The sequence below is a fragment of the Budorcas taxicolor genome, chromosome 3 (assembly GCF_023091745.1).
Source record: "Budorcas taxicolor isolate Tak-1 chromosome 3, Takin1.1, whole genome shotgun sequence".
Classification (NCBI taxonomy): domain Eukaryota; kingdom Metazoa; phylum Chordata; class Mammalia; order Artiodactyla; family Bovidae; genus Budorcas; species Budorcas taxicolor.
The window spans coordinates 74,879,332-74,899,215 of record NC_068912.1 but is presented as its reverse complement, the minus strand read 5'-3'; the positions used below and the strand labels follow the sequence as shown (position 1 = coordinate 74,899,215).

Below are 19,884 nucleotides of genomic sequence, written 5' to 3'. Positions count from 1 at the left end.
GGACAACAGAGATGAACAGGGAAGTATGATTAACCTGTGTATACTGCTACTGCTGCTAAGTTGCTTCAGTCGTGTCCGACTCTGTGCGACCCCATAGAAGGCAGCCCACTAGGCTCCTCTGTCTCTGGGATTCTCCAGGCAAGAATACTGGTGTGGGTTGCCATTTCCCTCTCCAATGCATGAAAGTGAAAAGCGAAAGTGAAGTCGCTCAGTCGTGCCTACTCTTAGCAACCCCATGGACTACAGCCTACCAGGCTCCTCCGTCCATGGGACTTTCCAGGCAAGAGTACTGGAGTGGGGTGCCATTGCCTTCTCCGAACTTGTGTATAAGAAGCTCTTTTCTGAGCCATGTAAAATACAGACACCCCACAGAGTCAAATAAGTCCTAAAAAAATAGCAAGGCACCAACTCCTGTAGGAGTGAGCTCGACTTGCTGCTTTATAGTTGAATTCTTGCTCCTGGTCCACTTTCAGTGGCCTGCTATTGCACTATTGGTGCTAGTACTACCAAATATATTCTGTTATTGCTTGTACATGTGGCACAAGAGAAAATGATGCCAATAAAAGGGGCTTATCTCCTACCTCTAATGTGGGCTAATGTGGTTTAATGAAGTCTCAAAAAGGGGACAGATCATTTTATATGAGTGGCCTATTTGGACTCCACACTTCAGCTACCAGGGAACTCTATACCCTTTGAAAAAAGAAGACATGGGCCAGAATAGTCTTTTGCCTCCACTCCCTTCTTGCCCATCCTGGGTGAGAACAGTAGTGGGCTGCAATGGGTGGGGGTGAGAGAAGGGATGCACAGAGAGACAAAGACAGACTGACATTGGCGACACTTGAGCCCTTCAATCTAGTCACACCTGAAATCAGTCAATTGTCAATTTTTATATGTGTTTTCATAATTTACAACTGAAAGACTATCTAATACAGCTTAGATATTAGACATATTAGATGGCATAGTAAGCTGTATCAAACATGCCTCATAATGATATAATTTATCATGGTGATATTATAATGTATTAACTAGTCCTTGGCTTTCAGCTTAATGAGCCTAAATACTTCTAATTTTTACCATGTAATTCACCATGAAGGACATAAAGTTCTTTACACAAATGCAAAGATTCAAACAGAAAATGTCCTTTTACAGATAAAAACTTGATAACTACCCAAGTAACAGTGAAAAGAAAATAGGGCCTACCCTTGAGATAGGAAGAGCTCAAATGAGACAGTTCGCAAAGACTATGTAGGTCAATGGTTATATATTACCTCAAAATTATTAACAGTGAAAATATCTATTAGTATTCTCAACAATAAAGTTGTTCATATTACTATTTCTACTAAAATATTAATTTCTCCTAGACACCAAAGAAGATACTGTGTTGTTTTTTGCCCACACAGCTTGCAGGATTTTAGTTCCCCAACCAGAGATGGAATCTGCGTTCTTGGTAGTGAAAGCATGGGAGTCCTAACTACTTGACTGCCAGGGAATTCCTATACTTTAAATAATCACACTGCTATCATGAGATACAAGTAAAAATCATTTGAAGTGATGTTGAAAAGAACTAATTATCTCATGATATTAAATGTCAAAGTTTTTACTTAATTGTTTTTCTTTTAATTCTTCACCTATGCAAAAAACCTTTACCATACATTCTAAAATGCAGCTTCTCCATTAATCTAGTTAACTTTGATAACCAGCATTTTGAACCCATCACTCCTTCAACCTTAATAAAGAGCTTTCCTGCTAGTAAGCCCCAGGTTTCAGAGTCTTACTAAATTACAGTAGCTCCCCTTAAGCTATATTCTTTCACACAATTATTCTCTCAGGCCCTTATTCTCATATGTCTATCTTAGCCATTTTGTGGGGTTTTTATCATCTATATTTATTATGTAACATGCATCATGTCATTTACTTTTAAAAGGTATATATAAATGTGAAATAATTTTTTAAAAGAAAGAAGCTCCTTTTCTTCTAAATTTAAGAATCAAACAGAACTAAAACTAACCTTTAACACAGCACATGGAAGACAATACTATTCTCCCAAGTTATCTACTAACTTTGGCAAGTACCTATATTAAAATTTTTTAAACTGATGAATAATTTTTGAAATTCATAATATATTGCTAACAATAGGCTACTGAATTAAATCTACATCATTAACAAATCCTTTCATAGTTTTTCATCTATACTTTACTGTGTTTTCCAAGGTTTCTGTATTGACCATGAATTTAATGTGCATGAGAACGTTCATGATGAGCAATATCTGAGGAGGTTATTTTTAAAAAACAAAAACACAGAAAACTCTACCTTAACCAATAGAATTTTGCTTGAGAATAATTACCCTAGAACTTACTTCTAACTAAAGGTTATCTCTTCATTATAATTCATCATACTTAATAATTAATCTCATAAACAGTTGATTTTCTTTAAATTTCTGTCTTGTGACATGATAAGAAGTCACATGATAGGAAGACAGTAAGTCAGAGAGGTCCTGGCTCAGCCATTAACTTGGAATATGCTCGAAAAAAATCACTTCACCTTTCTGAACTTGCTAATCTATAAAATGAAGACTTTATATAACTTTTTAAGGCATCTCTAGTTCTCGACAATGCTCAAATTAATATTGTGAATTTTTATAAACATAGGCATATAAAATTATATATATCATATATAAATATACTAATATGAATACATTAAAATGGGGACATTTCCTGGCAGTCTAGTGGTTAGGACTCTGCACTCTTACTGCTCAGGGCCCAAGTTTGATCCCTGGTTGGGGAACTAAAATCCCATAAGCCACACAGTACGGCCAGTTAAAAAAACAGTTGGCATATTCACTAGCATTCTAAATAGCTTAAATATGTATCATTTATATAATTTGTTGTTCAATGCTAAATTGTATCCAACTCTGCAACACCATGGACTGCAGCACACCAGACACCTCTGTCCTCCACTATCTCCCAGAATTTGCTCCAATTCATGTCCATTCTGTCAGTGATACTAACTAACCACCTCATCCTCTGCCACCCAATTCTCCTTTTGCCTTCAATCTTTCCGAGCATGACGGTCTTTTCCAATGACTCAGCTCTTTGCATCAGGTACAAAGTATTGGAGCTTCAACTTCAGCATCAGTCCTTCCAATGAATGTTCAGGGCTGATTTCCTTTAGGATTGACTGCTTTAATCTCCTTGCTATTCAAGGGATTCTCAACATTAAAAAAACTAAGATCCTGGCATGTGGTTGTCCCATCACTTCAAGGCAAACAGAAGGGGAAAAAATGGAAGTGGTAACAGATTTTATCTTCTTGGGCTTCAAAATCACTGCAGATGGTGACTGAAGCCATGAAATTGAAAGACATTTGCTCCTTGGAGGAAAGCTATGGCAAACTTAGTGTATTAAAAAGCAGAGATATCACTTTATTAACATAGGTCCATCTACTCAAAGCTACGGTTTTTCTTGTAGTCATGCACGGATGTGAGAATTGGACCATAAAGAAGGCTGAGTGCCAAAGAAGTGATCATTTATAAATATACCTATATTAATATAAAGATAAAGAAATAATGATAAAATTCTGAAATGAGTAAAATAAATAGATTCTTCATGAGATCCAAATATCAATCAGTTAAAAAGAAAACAGAAGAAAATTAAAATTAGCCTTAAAAAATATTCACTAGAATGGATAGATGAATGGCTAGAAGCATGGGTGGGTACATAGGGGAGGGAACAGTAGGAAACGGATGCAGTAAAAAAGGACAAGAGTCAGGTCCTCCTTATGTGTTCCTTATTCCCTAAAAAGCTAGGAAGAGGGGCATGACCATCTTAAACCTTCTTGGTATTGTATCATGATCTTCATTCTATTTGCGTTCTAGATAGTCTGTAGTTGAACAATAATACCTTTGTTTTAGTCAAGATTTTATACCTTTGGTTTCTTATCTCTAGTATCTCAAAGGAGAAAAAACATTGTGAATACATTAAGACATGTTTAGGTTATAAAATGCTACATCCATGTATAAGCTACAGAAAGAAAAGCTTCCTCTAAATCTCAGTTATCTGTTACTCAGAGAAAAATCAAATTACCTTACCTGATATTGATACCTTGCTTGTATATTTTACATGCATCAGAAGGCAGAATTCGGGAAAGTAAAGGCACTGTATTTGTAAAAAGAAAAGGTGAAAAATAACCACCTAAAGTTCTGAGACATTATAAATTTTTTAATTAGAACAGTACTGTAACATTTTACTATTTTATCAAAATTGTCATAATTTCCTTTAAAATTTCCTTTAAAATTATTTTTCACTGAAAAATAATACACAAAGCAACTCTGAGCAACCTCAAATATCTACTATTTAATTGTAATTACCATCACCACCACCCACCACCAAATACAAATAAGAGTAGCAGAACTGATGCACTGCCATTCTTGGTAGATACTGCAAGATGCTACTATTAGTGAGAAAACAAGGCCTTTTGGTAACTAAACCCTCCTGAACGGGTAACCAGATAAACCTGGATACCATCTAATTCTTTATATATAACTGCATAAAATACCAGAAAAGTAATATGTATAATAGAAAAATACACTTTTAGAGCTAGTTGAATTTGAATTTGAATTCTAAATATATTGATTACTCAGTAAGCTCAATGTACATTAGTTTTAAAATTCTTAAAATCCAATCATACTATTGACTCACACATTTCTACATTTCAGTGTTGCTCACATTCATATCATAAGCTATATTCTTATAGTTTTTTATTATTCATTATCTGCTATATTTTAAGGAAAGATGAGTTATTCTATAGATAAATAAATCTACATAACAGGCTAAATAATTAAACTACCATATACCAAAAAAAGAAAAGAATGTGAAACTCAAAATTCTTGAAATTAGAGATCTCATCCCATGTACAGGTGTATGTATGTGTGTGTGTTTATCTGTGTAAGATGTATTACACGTATATTTTATAAAACTCAAGTGTTTTAAAAATGGGTGATAAAAATCAACCTGGTTAGAAAGAAAGACCCTAGAGAAAACTAAAGGCTAGGTTTTTAGTTAACTTTTTCAAAAGTTTTCTAAATTTTTATATATTTTCTAATTAACATTAAAAGTTTTTTAATTCTTTAGAGGTTATTCAATCTAAAATGATTACATCATTAAAGACAGTTTTCACTTTTTATTTTATGAAAATAAGAAAAGTTTACAGCCCAGAGGGAGTATCAGCTAAAAGTTACCCTGGTCAAAGAACATAAGAAATCATTTTCCAATCAAATTCTTCCCTATATGAAACAACAGAAGTTAAGAAGAGTAATAACGGCATATGCATGTGCGTGCTTCGCTCAGTCGCGTCCAACTCTACGACCCCATGGACTGTAGCCTGCCAGGCTTCTCAGTCCATGGGATTCTCCAGGTAGGAATACTAGAGTGGGTTGCCATTTCCTTCTCGAATAATGGCATGCTGCTGCTACTGCTGCTAAGTCGCTTCAGTCGTGTCCGACTCTGTGCAACCCCACAGACGGCAGCCCACCAGGCTCCCCCGTTCCTGGGATTCTCCAGGCAAGAACACTGGAGTGGGTTGCCGCTCCCTTCTCCAATGCATGAAAGTGAAAAGTGAAAGAGAAGTCGCTCAGTCATGTCCGACTCTTAGTGACCCCATGGTCTGCAGCCCACCAGGCTCCTCTACCCATGGGATTTTCCAAGCAAGAGTACTGGAGTGGGGTGCCATTGTCTTCTCCAATAATGGCATAAACCTATATAAATGATCAAGCTCCTCTTTCTTACTTATTAATTGAGATCTACTTTTCTGTTCTTAAATATTTGATATAGTAAGAAAAAGATGATTACAATAAGCCAGCACTCTAACTTAATTTAAATTTATTATATCTTGTAAAGTAGCATGGTAAACTACAAAAGCAAAATTCAGAATCACACACCAATACCCACTTATGAGAAAAGGAAGAAAGGGGGAAAGTAGAGAAAAAAAGAATCTGAAGATTGAAAAGCAAAAGTTAAAAAAAAAAAGAAGGTATATCATAGAGGAAAAAAAAGATTTCAATGCATTCCAAAAATAGAGCAATTTGCATTTTCCCAATTTTGTGATGACTCTTTCTTCCCCCATGTAAACTGAACAATCAGGCTCTCTATATCTTAAGTTATTTCAACTTTATCTAAGAGTCTAACAGAGTACTCCAAAGACAGTATAATCTACTGAACTGAAAAATGAACAATCTCTAAGTTTTCATTCTGGCTTTGCTATCGCTTATTCCCTGATTTTAAGAAGAGTCTAGGCCTGATGTTTTCCATCTCTAATATGCAAAAAAAAAAAAAAAAAAAAAAAAGTCCTAAAAACAGGACAGATATTCTGTAGATTATGAGATAAAGAAAAAAACTATTAGTTTTTCTGTTGAAACATGCCATACACATAATGTTAAGTTTGTAGTGATTATAATACTATAAATTATTTAACACTTTACAGCATCTAAAGTGCTTCCTTCAAAAACATGATTTCATTTCATCTACACCAAAACAAAGACTTGAAAATAGGTGGGGTGTTTATTCTTACTCCCACTTTTAAAATGAAAAAACCCAAGCTCAGGAAAAATATGTGATTATCCATTGCAAACAGGAGCCAGTACTTCTGATTCCATTTTAAGGCTTTTCTATACCTAAAAACTCACTCTGGAATAATTTAGCTGCCTTCAGACTTGCTATTAACCAAGTCTGAGGCTATTTTCAGCCAAATACTGAAGGAGAGAGAGTGGAGTTTTTGTGCTCTACTACCACTAAACTAAACTTACCCGTGGATCTCAGTATTTCTTAACTTGCCCTTATTTCTGGGTTGCCTTTTTCTTTTCTTTTTTTTTTTTTTAATATCAGGGGCTTTCACAAGGGAGGAAGCATGCCTAAACTCTAGAAAAAAGCTTGATAATCAAATCTTATATCAGAGATTATCCAATGTTTTTTAATCCAAAGCATCTAAACTAAATCTAGCCAGTGAGTTTAGTTTTTAGAATGATAGATGACATCCAAACATCAGGTGCTAATAATGTGACATGAAATCAGTAAAAACCTTTATCAACAATGAATCAGATGTGCTAACTTTCTTGCGTCAAAGTCAAGTTCTCAGAGAAGCAATACATTTTTTCAAAAATAATTTTTATTATATTTTGCCCAAGTCATGGGGCATGTGGGATCTCTGTTCTCCAATCAGGGATTGAACCCAGTGCCCCCTACTCAGAGTCTTAACCACTGGACCACCAGGGAAGTCCCAGAAGCAATACTTTAAACTAGTACCTCAGTGGTTACATAATAAACTTGATTATGTAACAGTTACAATGTGTTTACAACTACAGATAATATGTGCAATTTCAGGAGTAATTATATCCATTTCAATTTGTTCATGTAATTGAAATGTCACTTTTAAAATATTTCAGAATATTTTGCTGAGCAAGATAAAGTGACAATTTTAGAATTCAAAATACTAACAGTTACTAAAACAGTCAATTAAAGAGCCAGTATACCCAAGGATCACCAAGAATGACTGGGGTCTTAACAGTGAAAAAAATAGCATCCAGACTTTAGACCAATCTAACTTGGAGCTCTTTTATTACACAATGCTATCACATCTCTTTTTCTTTTGGTATTCTAGGACACTGGGACTTCTGAATGATAGAGCATAAAACATTATGAGAGTCAAGAAAATCTTGAGTGAGTTTTTTTGGCCACACCACGGCACTCGTGGGATCTCAGTTCTCCACAAGGGATTGAACCTGGGCCAGAGTCAGTGGTAAAGAGTCCACTTACAATGCTGGCGACAGAGTTCAACCTCTAGGTCAGGAAAATCCCCTGGGAAAGGAAATGGCAACCCACTCCAGTATTTTTGCCTGGAGAATTCCATGGACAGAGGATCCTAGTGGACTATAGTCCACGAGATCACAAAAAGAGTCAGATGGGACTTAGTGACTAAACAACAACAACACCTACAACAGCAAGGAAAGCCCAGAATCCTAACCACTAGACCACCAGGGAACTCCCACATGTGTGATTTTTGACGGAGCCAAAACTAGCCTGATGATCGAAAGTTGTAACTGATTATATTTAAGGATTAAAATTTTTTATTTAGAGATTAAACAAATCAGAAATATCTTAATCACCCATCTCATAAAGTATTATGCTGCTGTTTTTTTTAAAAAAGGAGGTACTTCATGTAAGTAAAATGTAAGATATTTATGATAAAGTAAAAATGACAAAATGCATAATAATTGTATGATTTCATTTAAAAAACTAATTCTGAGGCTATATATACACATATAAACTTATATTTATATGTGTGTACAAACATGTTCATCATAAGCATTGAAGAGAGTTTGAAAATATTCATATGAAACATTAATAGTCATCTCTAGAGTGGTCTCTGTCAATATCTGATTTATTGTTATGATTATTTTATGATTTATCTTTATGATTATTTTGGTGATAATAAGCATTCAAATGTTTAGATCATAAAGATTAATTCAGATGCTTTTAAAAAACACATAAGCACACTATATCCAATTTATATATAGATTACATTAAAAAATGTTTAACCCAAAAGTCAGTTGTTTGGATAGTTATTTATTTAGTAAAGTATAGGTCACTAGGATCAAGCTTCCTATTTGAACACAAAAGTTTCCTAAGTAGACTCATGTTTAAAATGAGAAAGAGAGAAATACCTTACTGAGGTAAATCAAAAATGACTGTAAAATATCTAGGAATTAACATCTTTTATAAATAAGTGGAATAGTGTGCAACAAATGTGTTAAGACAGTGGCTATAAAGTATGTAATAAAGCAGCAAAAGTGATTGAAAGATGAGAAAATATACAAATTCAATTAATATTAACCAAATTCTTCACATTTAGGTATCTAAATACTATATGTCAAATTTCCCTAAATTCAGTAATCTAATAATCCCATAGTTATTCTTCTCTTCTCTCTGAAAATTTCTTACATTAAATTATTATATTTGAACCAGCATTTCGTTTTTAAATAATACAATCTTTTACCTTAAAAAAATAATTATGGAAGTTACTAATCAGGTTGGGATAATTAAATATTACTATAGGGCTTTATGGGCTTCCCTGGTGGCTCAGACGGTAAACAATCTGCTTGCGCTGTGGGAGACCTGGGTTCAATCCCTGGGTTGGGAAGATCCACTGACTGGAGAAGGGAATAGCAACCCACTCCAGTATTCTTGCCTGGAAAATTCCACGGACAGACGAGCCTAGCAAGCTATAGACCATGGGGTCTCAAAGAGTCAGACAGAACTGAGCGACTCACACACACACAGGGCTTTATAACCATTATATTCAACATGATGAAAAATATTTAAATTTCCTTACAGCAAGTATTGGTTATTTTAACATGTCTATTTAATAGTTATTTTTGCATACCTACATATTACACAGTAAAACATAGCACATTCTTACCCCAGCTTTGAAAATCCCAGTGAAGTTCGAGATAAAAGTCACCTAGCTGAGAAATGAAGTATGTATAATTAGTAAATGCATACCTTAGTTAACAGCTCTTATACCTGCATAACATTTTGCTTTAAAAAAAATCTGTTATCATTAAAGATCTATAGACAGAAAAAGGAAATAATTTCAATTATGGAGTCAGAGAAAGAACCAAAATATATATGTATACTTACTGCTTAAAATAATACTACAATAGCAGACATTACTACACTTATCCACAGACCACTTTAGATTTTACAAGAACGTTTTAATCACATAAAACTGATATAGGCATTTAAATTTGCATCAGTAAATATTCCACTTTAGTATAACCAAAACAAAATGAGTAGTATTGTGAAAATAGTTAATAACTTTAGAAGTGTTTTTTAAAAAAACTTCTAAAATGATTATTGTGTAGGCTCATAATGATCTAATAAAATCATTCACTGCAACAGAAACTTTTTTCTATAAAGTGGTAACACAAGTTTTCTAAACCTGAAATAATCTGTCATCATATTATCTATAGACAATGTTTTTATTTCTTAAATTAGAAGCTAAACAACAAAAACTATAACTCTTCAAGGAACTATTAATCAAATAGTCTCAAATAATTTATCCCTTGAGATTTTAAAAAATAGCATACCTAAAAGAAGACACAGTCATAGGTCTTTCTCCCACAGTTTTTTCAGGCATCCAAAATAAAGAGAAAAAATAACAGAAAACAAACCTCTCTCCCTTTCTGTACCACTACACCCAGCTCTACCACCATGGAGTAGGATAGATAAACAGTTTTGTTACATATAGAAAATGCAAAATGCCCCTACTAGCAGTAGCAGCTTCTGCTCAGAGAAAATTTTTGAATCCAAAGAACAAAGGAAAATTACTTCCATTAATTATCATTTACCTTCTTTTTTCTTAGAGCTGTTACCTAATTTATTGAGAGCAATAATTTTTTATCTACCTTCTAAGTTCAAAGCAAATAATGCTTCCCATAAGATTACACACGGTAATTAGTATTTTTTAATGTCATTATTGCTTAATTGAAGCAGGATTTTTACTATTTCTTGACTCTTAATAATTAGCAAAAAATAAAACTGCATTTTTAAAATGCATAAAAGTACACTTTCAATTACAGTTTAGGTACAAAATCAGTCAAGAAATTGAGCTTACCTCTTTCAGGGCTTTTAATAATCGAGGTCGTTTTTCTTCAACACTTTCCCTGGATTGCTGCTTAAGCTTCCTTAAAAGAGCTGTAACTAAAATTTAAATTAAAAATTTTTTTTAATTTAAAATAAATTTTGCCATGTTAGACTGCTAATTATACCTCAAAAAAAATTGTGAAAAAAAATGTCACCATGCTAAGAAATACCACTGGCTTATTACACACAGATATAATACAGATATTGTGAATATGTTAGAAAATATCTTTGGCAAAGCTTTTATGATCCTCAAGAAAAACTGAAAGGAGATACCTCGACATCAACTTACAGTCATACTAGCTTTGGTGGTTTTTAATCATCAGCAAGGCTTCATCTGACTGAGTCAAGATTACCAACCTCAGTCAGATGATGCAGTGTCCTATTGTTGACAGTGATCTAAAAGATGATCTCAAAGATAGAAAATCTCAAGAATCATACTAGATATTATTTTTCTAAAAATGTAATTACAAAATTTTATCAGTTGAATCTGTTCTTCTTTTACTTGAGACTGTACTTGCTCTCACATACTACCAACATAGCGTAAAAAATACTAAAAAGAATCCTATTCTATCTGTAAAAAGAACTTCAGACTCTTAAAAAACCCCTGAAACCCTCCAGTGTCTTCTCAATAGTTAACAGATATTTAGACAAATTGCTTAAGTGCAGACCACAGCTTTACTACTTATTAGCTGTGTCAATATGGAACACTTAATTTTCCTAAACTTCACTTTCTTTTTTTCATTTGTCAAGTAAGAATGAATCTATATTAAAATCTATAGTAAATCTCAAGTAAAATCTACTATAAAGAGTTACTATAGAGGCTCAAAATTAACTGCTTACTACTGTGCCTGTAATTAGGTAAACAGAAATTTTGTTTATTAGAATGAAGGTCTAAAATATACCAGCAAACTCAATCAATCTCTCACATTTACTGAAATAAGAGAAAATATTAGCCTTGAATAAAATAAGATAAAAAATGTATTAGTGGGGTGGAGAATGTATACATCAATACATGGTGAAAGAGGAGAGTGAAAAAGTTGGCTTAAAGCTCAAGATTCAGAAAACTAAAATCATGGCAGCCAGTCCCATCACTTCATGGCAAACAGATGGGGAAACAATGGGAACAGTGGCTGACTTTATTTTTTTGGGCTCCAAAATCACTGCAGATGCTGATTGCAGCCATGAAAGTAAAAGACACTCCTTGGAAGGAAAGTTATGACCAACCTAGACAGCATATTAAAAAACAGAGACATTACTTTGTCAACAAAGGTCCGTCCAGTAAAGGCTATGGTTTTTCCAGTAGTCATGTATGGATATGAGAGTTGGACTATAAAGAAAGCTGAAAGTGAAAGTGAAAGTGAAGTCAGTGTCCGACTCTTTGTGACCCCGAGGACTGTAGCCCGCCAGTCTCCTCCATTCATGGGATTCTCCAGGCAAGAATACTGAAGTGGGTTGCCATTTCCTTCTCCAGGGGATCTTCCCGACCCAGGGATCGAACCCAGGTCTCCCGCATTATAGGCAGACGCTTTAACCTCTGAGCCACCAGGGGAAGCTGAGGGATCAAGAATTGCTGCTTTTGAACTCTGGTGTTGGGGAAGACTCTTGAGAGTCCCTTGGACTGCAAGGAGATCCAACCAGTTCATCCTAAAGGAGATCAGTCCCGGGTGTTCAATGGAAGGACTGATGTTGAAGCTGCAACTCCAATACTTTGGCCACCTGATGCAAGGAGCTGACTCATTTGAAAAGACCCTGATGCTGCAAAAGATTCAGGGCAGGAGATGGGGATGACAGAGGATGAGATGATTGGATGGCATCACCGACTCAATGGACATGGGTTTGGGTAAACTCCAGGAGTTGATGATGGATAGGGAGGCTTGGCATGCTGTGGTTCATGGGGTCGCAAAGAGTTGGACATGACTAAGTAAGTGAACTGAACTGATGCTAAAATGAAAACTTCAGCTACCTACATCAATCTTCAAATAAAATTATTTTCTGGCCTATAAAATCCAATAGTCTAAGGACCAATTACCTAGATAAATTAGGATTCAAATTTATATGACTCTGACTAACCTTCATGTTTGTTATAATTTAATATCAAAACTATATTATCTAAGTATAGAATTTTTTCTATAATTCTTCGCCACTATAAATGCAAATAGTTTAATAAATGTTTATTCAATCTACCTTTATTCAGATCAAAACAGAACCTCGTTCACATAAAGAACAAAAATAATTTCCTAAAAAGAAAAAGCATCTTAATTAAAAGCAGAAACCATACAGTTTCCATCAACTAAATATACTAAAACTGACTGAAGACCTTCAATACATAGAAAATTATTAAAATGACCAAATATTATTAAAAATGTAGTGACAGCAACTACATATAACATAGTGATGTGTGCAAAAAGATTCCTGTTCTATGAGATTTCACATTAAAATATAACATCAACTTATGGAAACACTCAGAACACAATCAGACAAAATTATTAGCATATCTGGGGGAGTCAATATTTGTACTCCCATATTATAAGAATCTTATTAACAGTGATTGACAAATAAAATAAAATTAGCTACAACAAATGTCATTGGTGTTGGTTTAGTCATTGAGTAATGTCCAATTCTTTGCAACCCCATGGACAGTAGCCTGCCAGTCTCCTCTGTCCATGGGATCTTCCAGGCAAGAATACTGGAGTGGGTTGCCATTTCCTTCTCCAGGAGAACTTCCTGACCCAGGGATCAAACCCAGGTCTCTTGCATTGCAGGTAGATTCTTTACCAACTGAGTCACCAAGTGACCAAAAAGTCACCAGCTGTTTTCCTCAATAATTTCCGAACTTTCTACAACAAATGTCATTACTTTCTTTAAAAAAAAATTTTTAAGTTTTGAGTATCTCAGGAGAGTGATAATAAATAAAAATCTAATATAATACTTTTCAGAAATTTTTAAATTATTGATTAATCTCAAATCTTCCTTGTAGTTTTAATTATCTTCATTAATTCACTGAACAAATACATATGCCAAGCACTGTTCTAGGAGCCAGAAATGAAAAGCTGAATAAGAAACATATTGATGACTTGAGTTTTCACAAAGCTTACATGATACACTATGAGGAAAAGACATTGCAAGACAGCAAAAGAGACACAGATATAAAGAACAGACTTTTGGACTCCGTGGGAGAAGGCAAGGGTGGGATGATTTGAGAGAACAGCATTGAATACATGTATATTATTATATGTGAAATAGATCGCCAGCCCAGGTTCGATGCATGAGGCAGGGTCAGGACTGGTGCACTGGGATGACCCTGAGGGATGGTACATTTATATATATACGGTAATATATATATAGTCAAGAATAATTCATACATAAGTTTATAAGTAGCTATAAATTCTTCATAGTATGGAAAGTTACACCAAATGAAAAATATGTCAAATGCATCATTTCATATTTTTAGAATACATAACAACAATAGTAATTTATATTGCTTACTCATCTGTCTATCTCCATAACTGATGGCTTCCGCCAGCGGGCTCCATCCCTGAGCATTTTTCACCTTTACTGGAGCATTGTGAGCCAAAAGTAAATGGGCACATTCTGAAACACAGAACGATAATAATATCAAATATGATGCAATTTTCAGAATCTCTAAATTAAAAATTCATGTAAAAATTCAAGGTATCAAGTTAATATAAACAGATCTATGAAATAAGCATTGTACTATAGAGAATTAAGTAATTTTTTTAATTCCTATGTATCTAACCATGTTATTTCCAATCCTTAGATTCAAGAATTATCTATTCTAGTACCTAAAAATAAATTGGATCTCTCTGCAAACAAAATATTATGTTCCCTAATAATTGTTTCCAAGGATATTTTAAGAATGTTTCCATATTATAAAAAATTACTCAAGAAACTCAAAAGCAATTTACATAAAAACTTCAACTAATAAGACCCAGAAGAGGACTATCTGCAAGGTCAAATGGAAAGTTCATTATTTATTTCGAGGGGAAAAAAAAGTATTTGCAAAAAGAATCACTGATGTTTCCATATTATTTTTCAACTTTTACAGCTTGTTTAGTTCAGAAAAATACCCAAAGGGGACAAAAACTTGTTTATAAGGACAAATCTGGACAGTCTTTCTAGTAATCAAAAAAAGTAATAAAAAGGTAATAAAATAATCCAAAAAGGTAACTTTAAAAAAGGTATACTTGGCTCACCATCTGGCCCAGGCACAGTTGCCTGCTGAAACTTAAGAGAAACACTGAAGACTGCCACAAGAGACAGGAAAATTACAATTAAAAATCTATGATCAGGACAATAGTTCCCAAAACACTGGATTTTGGGGGGGCTGGTCACACGGCATGCAGGATCTTAGTTTCCCATGCAGGATCTTAGTTTCCCATGCAGGATCTTAGTTTCCCAACCAGGATCAAACCTGCACTCCCTGCAATGGAAACATGACGTTCTAACCACTGGACCACCAGGGAATTCTCAACACTGGATATTTTAGGATGCACTGAGGGATCTCAGCCTCTTGGATCTTAGCTGGTAAGTTCAGGGGTGGTGGTTTTAAATCATTACTGTCAACATTTTCAGTTATTCATGGGAAAATTAATTTACATAGTACTTCATCAATGGATTTTGTGGTTTCAACTGTTTTATCTATAGAATACTTGCCATTTCCAACTCAGTGGCTAGGGCATTTCCAACATTTAACACTGAGGATATGTCGTAATCTGAACCAAGTCTTACAATAAGAACCAACATAATATATGACAACATGAATAAAAGTTTTCTACAATAGGAAAAAAAAGTCTAAGGTATAGACCTATGTATAGGCTGAGGAAATTTTTCTTAAATTAAAAACAATAAGCATATTAACAGGCAGTAAAACATCTGAAACAAGGCTCATGGGAAATTTAAGATAGCTATCCAACTTAAATTCCCTAAATGAATGATTCATTCATCCAATCAGTCTTTTAGCATGTATTTATCAAGTTCCTATTATATGCCATTTCTAAGTTCTAGGTCCTAAATATAAGCAGTGAAAAGAAAGATAATCAGAGAGCTCACATATTATGTTAAAATATAATTAAGTAAAGCAGTAAATAAAAAAAATAATGTTAAGGGCTCTGAAGGAAATAAGAGTGTTATGACCGTTGTAATGCAAGTGAGCTGAGGTGGAGGAAGAATGGTGTTAGTGCTATTTCTAGTAATAGAAGAAATACCTACACTAGCAGGACATTATATTAAGTAAGTAAAACAAATACAGAAATTTCACAAAGGTGTTTAAGAAAGTCTGCTAGTAGTACATAAAAATATATGTACGCTGAAATCTCCTTTAACTATAATGCTCTTCTCCATTTCAACTCAAATCCATAAGTGAAACTCTTCCTAGCCAACATGGCCAATATACCCACCAGAAATTCAGAAAAAATTAAGATTTCACTAGTGAAAAACAGGTTATTCAGTAGGTTAAGATGAGGGAAAGAAGTAAATACAAGTGTGTAAGTTATAGGGTATCTTTCTCTAATTCAATCAACAAATGTTTGAATGCCCTGGGAATTTTTACTGTGTTTACAAATACGTATACAAATAAAAAGTGCCCTTCACAGCACACCTCTAAGGGAGAAGATAAAAGAGAACAGCGTAGCACAGACTGAATGGTGGTAGGATGTAAAACTGCTGTACAGAATTAAACATAAGGTACATGTTTTATCTTCCACTACCTATTTCAGTCTCACGCCTATGCAACCAAATACCAAAAATATTAAAAGGTCAAGTAGGAAAAAGTAGAAAAAGAATATATAACTGGAAAAATGTAAATGGAAGATTATAAATTGATAGGTATATTAATGGCTGTACCTACTCTACATGAAAAGGACTTAGGAAGAGCAAAAACTGATATTATTTGCAGATCATGAATAATCTAACCAAGTGTTTCCCAAAATATGTTCCACAGAATTATAGTTTCTCAAGATACTTGTAAAAAAGAGAAAATACCAAATAACTACAGGGAACAATGACTCTATAATAGAAGGCTCCAATTCAGAATGTCACAATGAATATTAGCACCTCAAAGGTGCTAAGGTTCACAATTAAAAAAAAAAAAAAAACTGCTTAATATGTATTAAGCCACTATTTTCCAAATCACTATTTTCCTCTAAAAATTACTTCCCATGAATCAAATGTTCTGTGAAACAATTTTGCATAGGCCGATACAATCCTATGATGAAACATAGCAAAACCTCCTCCACCAAAAATTAGGACCTAGGACAGTAAATATGTTTCATTTCACATTCAAATTCTGGTAAATATATATTTACTATTAAAGTGTTAAATTTAGAATAGCAGTCAGACTTGGCATCAAATTAACTATGACTATAACAAAGACAGGAGGGAAGCAGGCTACATATTAGCTAACTTTGATTTAGACCATTTTCTTTTCAAATGATTCACAGTGAAAAGAGAGCAATGCCAATCACCATAATGATTAGGAATCCAGGCTCTGACATAAGATACTCCAAGTTCAAGTCAAAACTCTGCTATTCTCCCTAGGAAAACTGCTTAACATTTCAGAGCTAACTTTTTTCATCTGTAAAATGGGGACAACGACAGAATCTTCCTCACATGGTTGCTATGTTAAATGAGTAAACATGTATAAAGCCCTGAAAAAGCATCTAGCACATTGCAAATGAATACATTTCAGTTATTTTCTAAAGTTCTGATCCAAAGTTCTTCAAAAGAAGGCATAAGCTATTATTGGTCAAATTTAGCTAACTGTATCTTTCTTTTCACCAAGGTGTAGAGATGACTATCATGGTCTGCCCTACCAACAGTCCTGCTAAATATTCTTCCTCTGTATTCTTGATACCCTCTTCTACCCCAACTCTCTCCTAGTCAGTCTCACTGAAGCTAATTTTATATGAGTAACTACATATCCCAAACACAATTCATGAGATCGCTAGTCACTCATCACTGTGACTTGGCTAAAGATGAACTGGCCCAATCAAACTTTCTGTTCAGAAATTCAGGAACCTAAGAAATTGAACACTGAAATCAGAAAGCCTTCAAGATTCAGGAACTTAGAACATTTATTTTGGGTCATGGTCAATTTCAATAAACAGAGAAAAATCAATCAAGAAAAGACAGAATATTATATATATAAATAAAGAACAGTAGATACACCATAAGAAACAGACCAGATGATTGATAGAGATGGATAGATATACATACATATATGAAGGGAAGGAAGGAGGAAGGTTGGGGGGGGTGGTGGTTGCGGAGGGGAGGGAAGAAAGGAAGGGAAGAGAAAGGGAGGAAGGAAGGAAGGAAGGGAGGGGAGACGGGGAGGAAAGGGGAAATGATAGCTGATCTCCCAAACTGCCTTTTGTTACTACTCTTCCTGAGACATAGATAGTCCCCATAGCTCAAATTTAATATTTAGCCTCTCAATGAATCTCTCTTTACTTAAAAGTTACTTGAGTGAGTCTCTTCTCTGTAAGGAGGAAAAAAACAGCCTAACTAACTAAAATTTGAGTCCCCAGTTTTGTTGTTGCTGTTCAGTCGCTAAGTCATGTCTGACTCTTTGCAGCCCCAAGGACTGCAGCATGCCAGGCTTCCCTGTCCTTTACTATCTTCTGGAGTTTGCTCAAATTCATGTCCACTGAGTCAGTGATGTTATCTAACCATCTCATCCTCTGCTGCCCTCTTTTCCTTTTGCTTTCAGTCTTTCCCAGCACCAGGGTCTTTTTCAATGAGTCAGCTCTTCGCATCAGGTGGCCAATCTATGTAGTATTAAAATCTAAATTAAATTTCCTACAAATCATGTTTCACGTAAGCACATAAACTTAAACTAGCAAAAGAATTTTGTTTTTCATCAAAGCAAGTTCTAGTAATACCTTTCAGATCAAACATTTACAGCAACAGCTATTTTATAGTATATAACAATAACAGATGTTCATGATATGGTTAGAATATCAGAAAAGTGTTAAAAAATTATCTTTCTGAAGATTTTTATCAAAGACATCCAAAATTTTAAAATCTAGCACTCAGAAGGTTGTCAATCAGCTCCTAGAAGCCTCACTTTTCAAGATAACTGGGAATCCAGATAATTATGGCATCTGGGAATAGGCTTAAAAAGTAGATCTTTTGGGAATTTCCTGGTGGTCCAGTGGCTAAGACTCCATGCTCCTGTGGCTAAGACTCCATGCTCCCCCTGCAGAGGGCACAAATTCCATCCCTGATCAGGGAACTAAGATCTCACATGCTGCAACTAAAACACAGTGCAGCCAAATAAATAAATAATTTTTTTTTTTTAAAAAGGAGATCTTTTAAATCATCCGTGAGCTGTTTTTTTGCTCTGAAGAATAAACAAGTACTAACTTTTTATGACCTATCGAAATAATTCTAGACTTATGAGTTTATAAATAGTCCATATTAAAGAATCTTATAAAACTCTATGAATATTAAAAATATTATAATAATTAATAAAACTTGATATTTGGAAACAAGAGTCTCCTGATATTATACTGACTTGAAAAATAACCAAACAAGGAAAACAGCTTCAAAAGGCATAAAGGTTAGTATAAGATTTTCACTAACTCTTTGAAAAAAGTGCTATGAAAAATGAGAAAGTAGTTGTGCTTTTTAATATACTGAATCTTAGACTCTAGCAAATCAAATAACCAGGTGAATATTTTAAAATTCAAAACATAAAACTCATCTTAAAATTTTAAAACTGATTATACATGAGCGAAGTCAGTTTAAAACTGATTCAGTTCAGTTCAGTCACTCAGTTGTGTCCGACTCTTTGCGACCCCATGGACTGCAGCAGTCCAGGACCCCTGTCAATCACCAACTCCCGGAGTTGACTGAAACTCATGTCCATTGAGTCAGTGATGCCATCCAGCCATCTCATCCTCTATCGGGATCCTCCTGCCCCTAGTCCCTCCCAGCATCAGAGTCTTTTCCAATGAGTCAACTCTTCGCATGAGGTGGCCACAATACTAGAGTTTCAGCTTTAGCATCATTCCTTCCAAAGAACACCCAGGGCTAATCTCCTTTAGAATGGACTGGTTGGATCTCCTTGCAGTCCAAGGGACTCTCAAGAGTCTTCTCCAACACCACAGTTCAAAAGCATCAATTCTTCGGTGCTCATCTTTCTTTATAGTCCAACTCTCACATCCATACATG

The 19,884-nt window shown here is 34.5% G+C and overlaps 1 protein-coding gene across 2 annotated transcripts in view; it reads right to left on the bottom strand.

The window, feature by feature from the left end:
• The window catches only part of ANKRD13C (ankyrin repeat domain 13C), an 89,329-nt gene that overhangs the window by 36,862 nt on the left and 32,583 nt on the right, over positions 1 to 19,884 (bottom strand). For both annotated transcript variants that reach the window (XM_052637391.1, XM_052637392.1), the window contains exons 3-6: positions 14,179 to 14,283; positions 10,664 to 10,749; positions 9,467 to 9,512; positions 4,086 to 4,152 (exon numbers count right to left, since the gene is read on the bottom strand). In XM_052637391.1, coding sequence (XP_052493351.1) covers positions 4,086 to 4,152; positions 9,467 to 9,512; positions 10,664 to 10,749; positions 14,179 to 14,283 — 304 coding nt within the window. The remainder of the gene's footprint in view (positions 1 to 4,085; positions 4,153 to 9,466; positions 9,513 to 10,663; positions 10,750 to 14,178; positions 14,284 to 19,884) is intronic.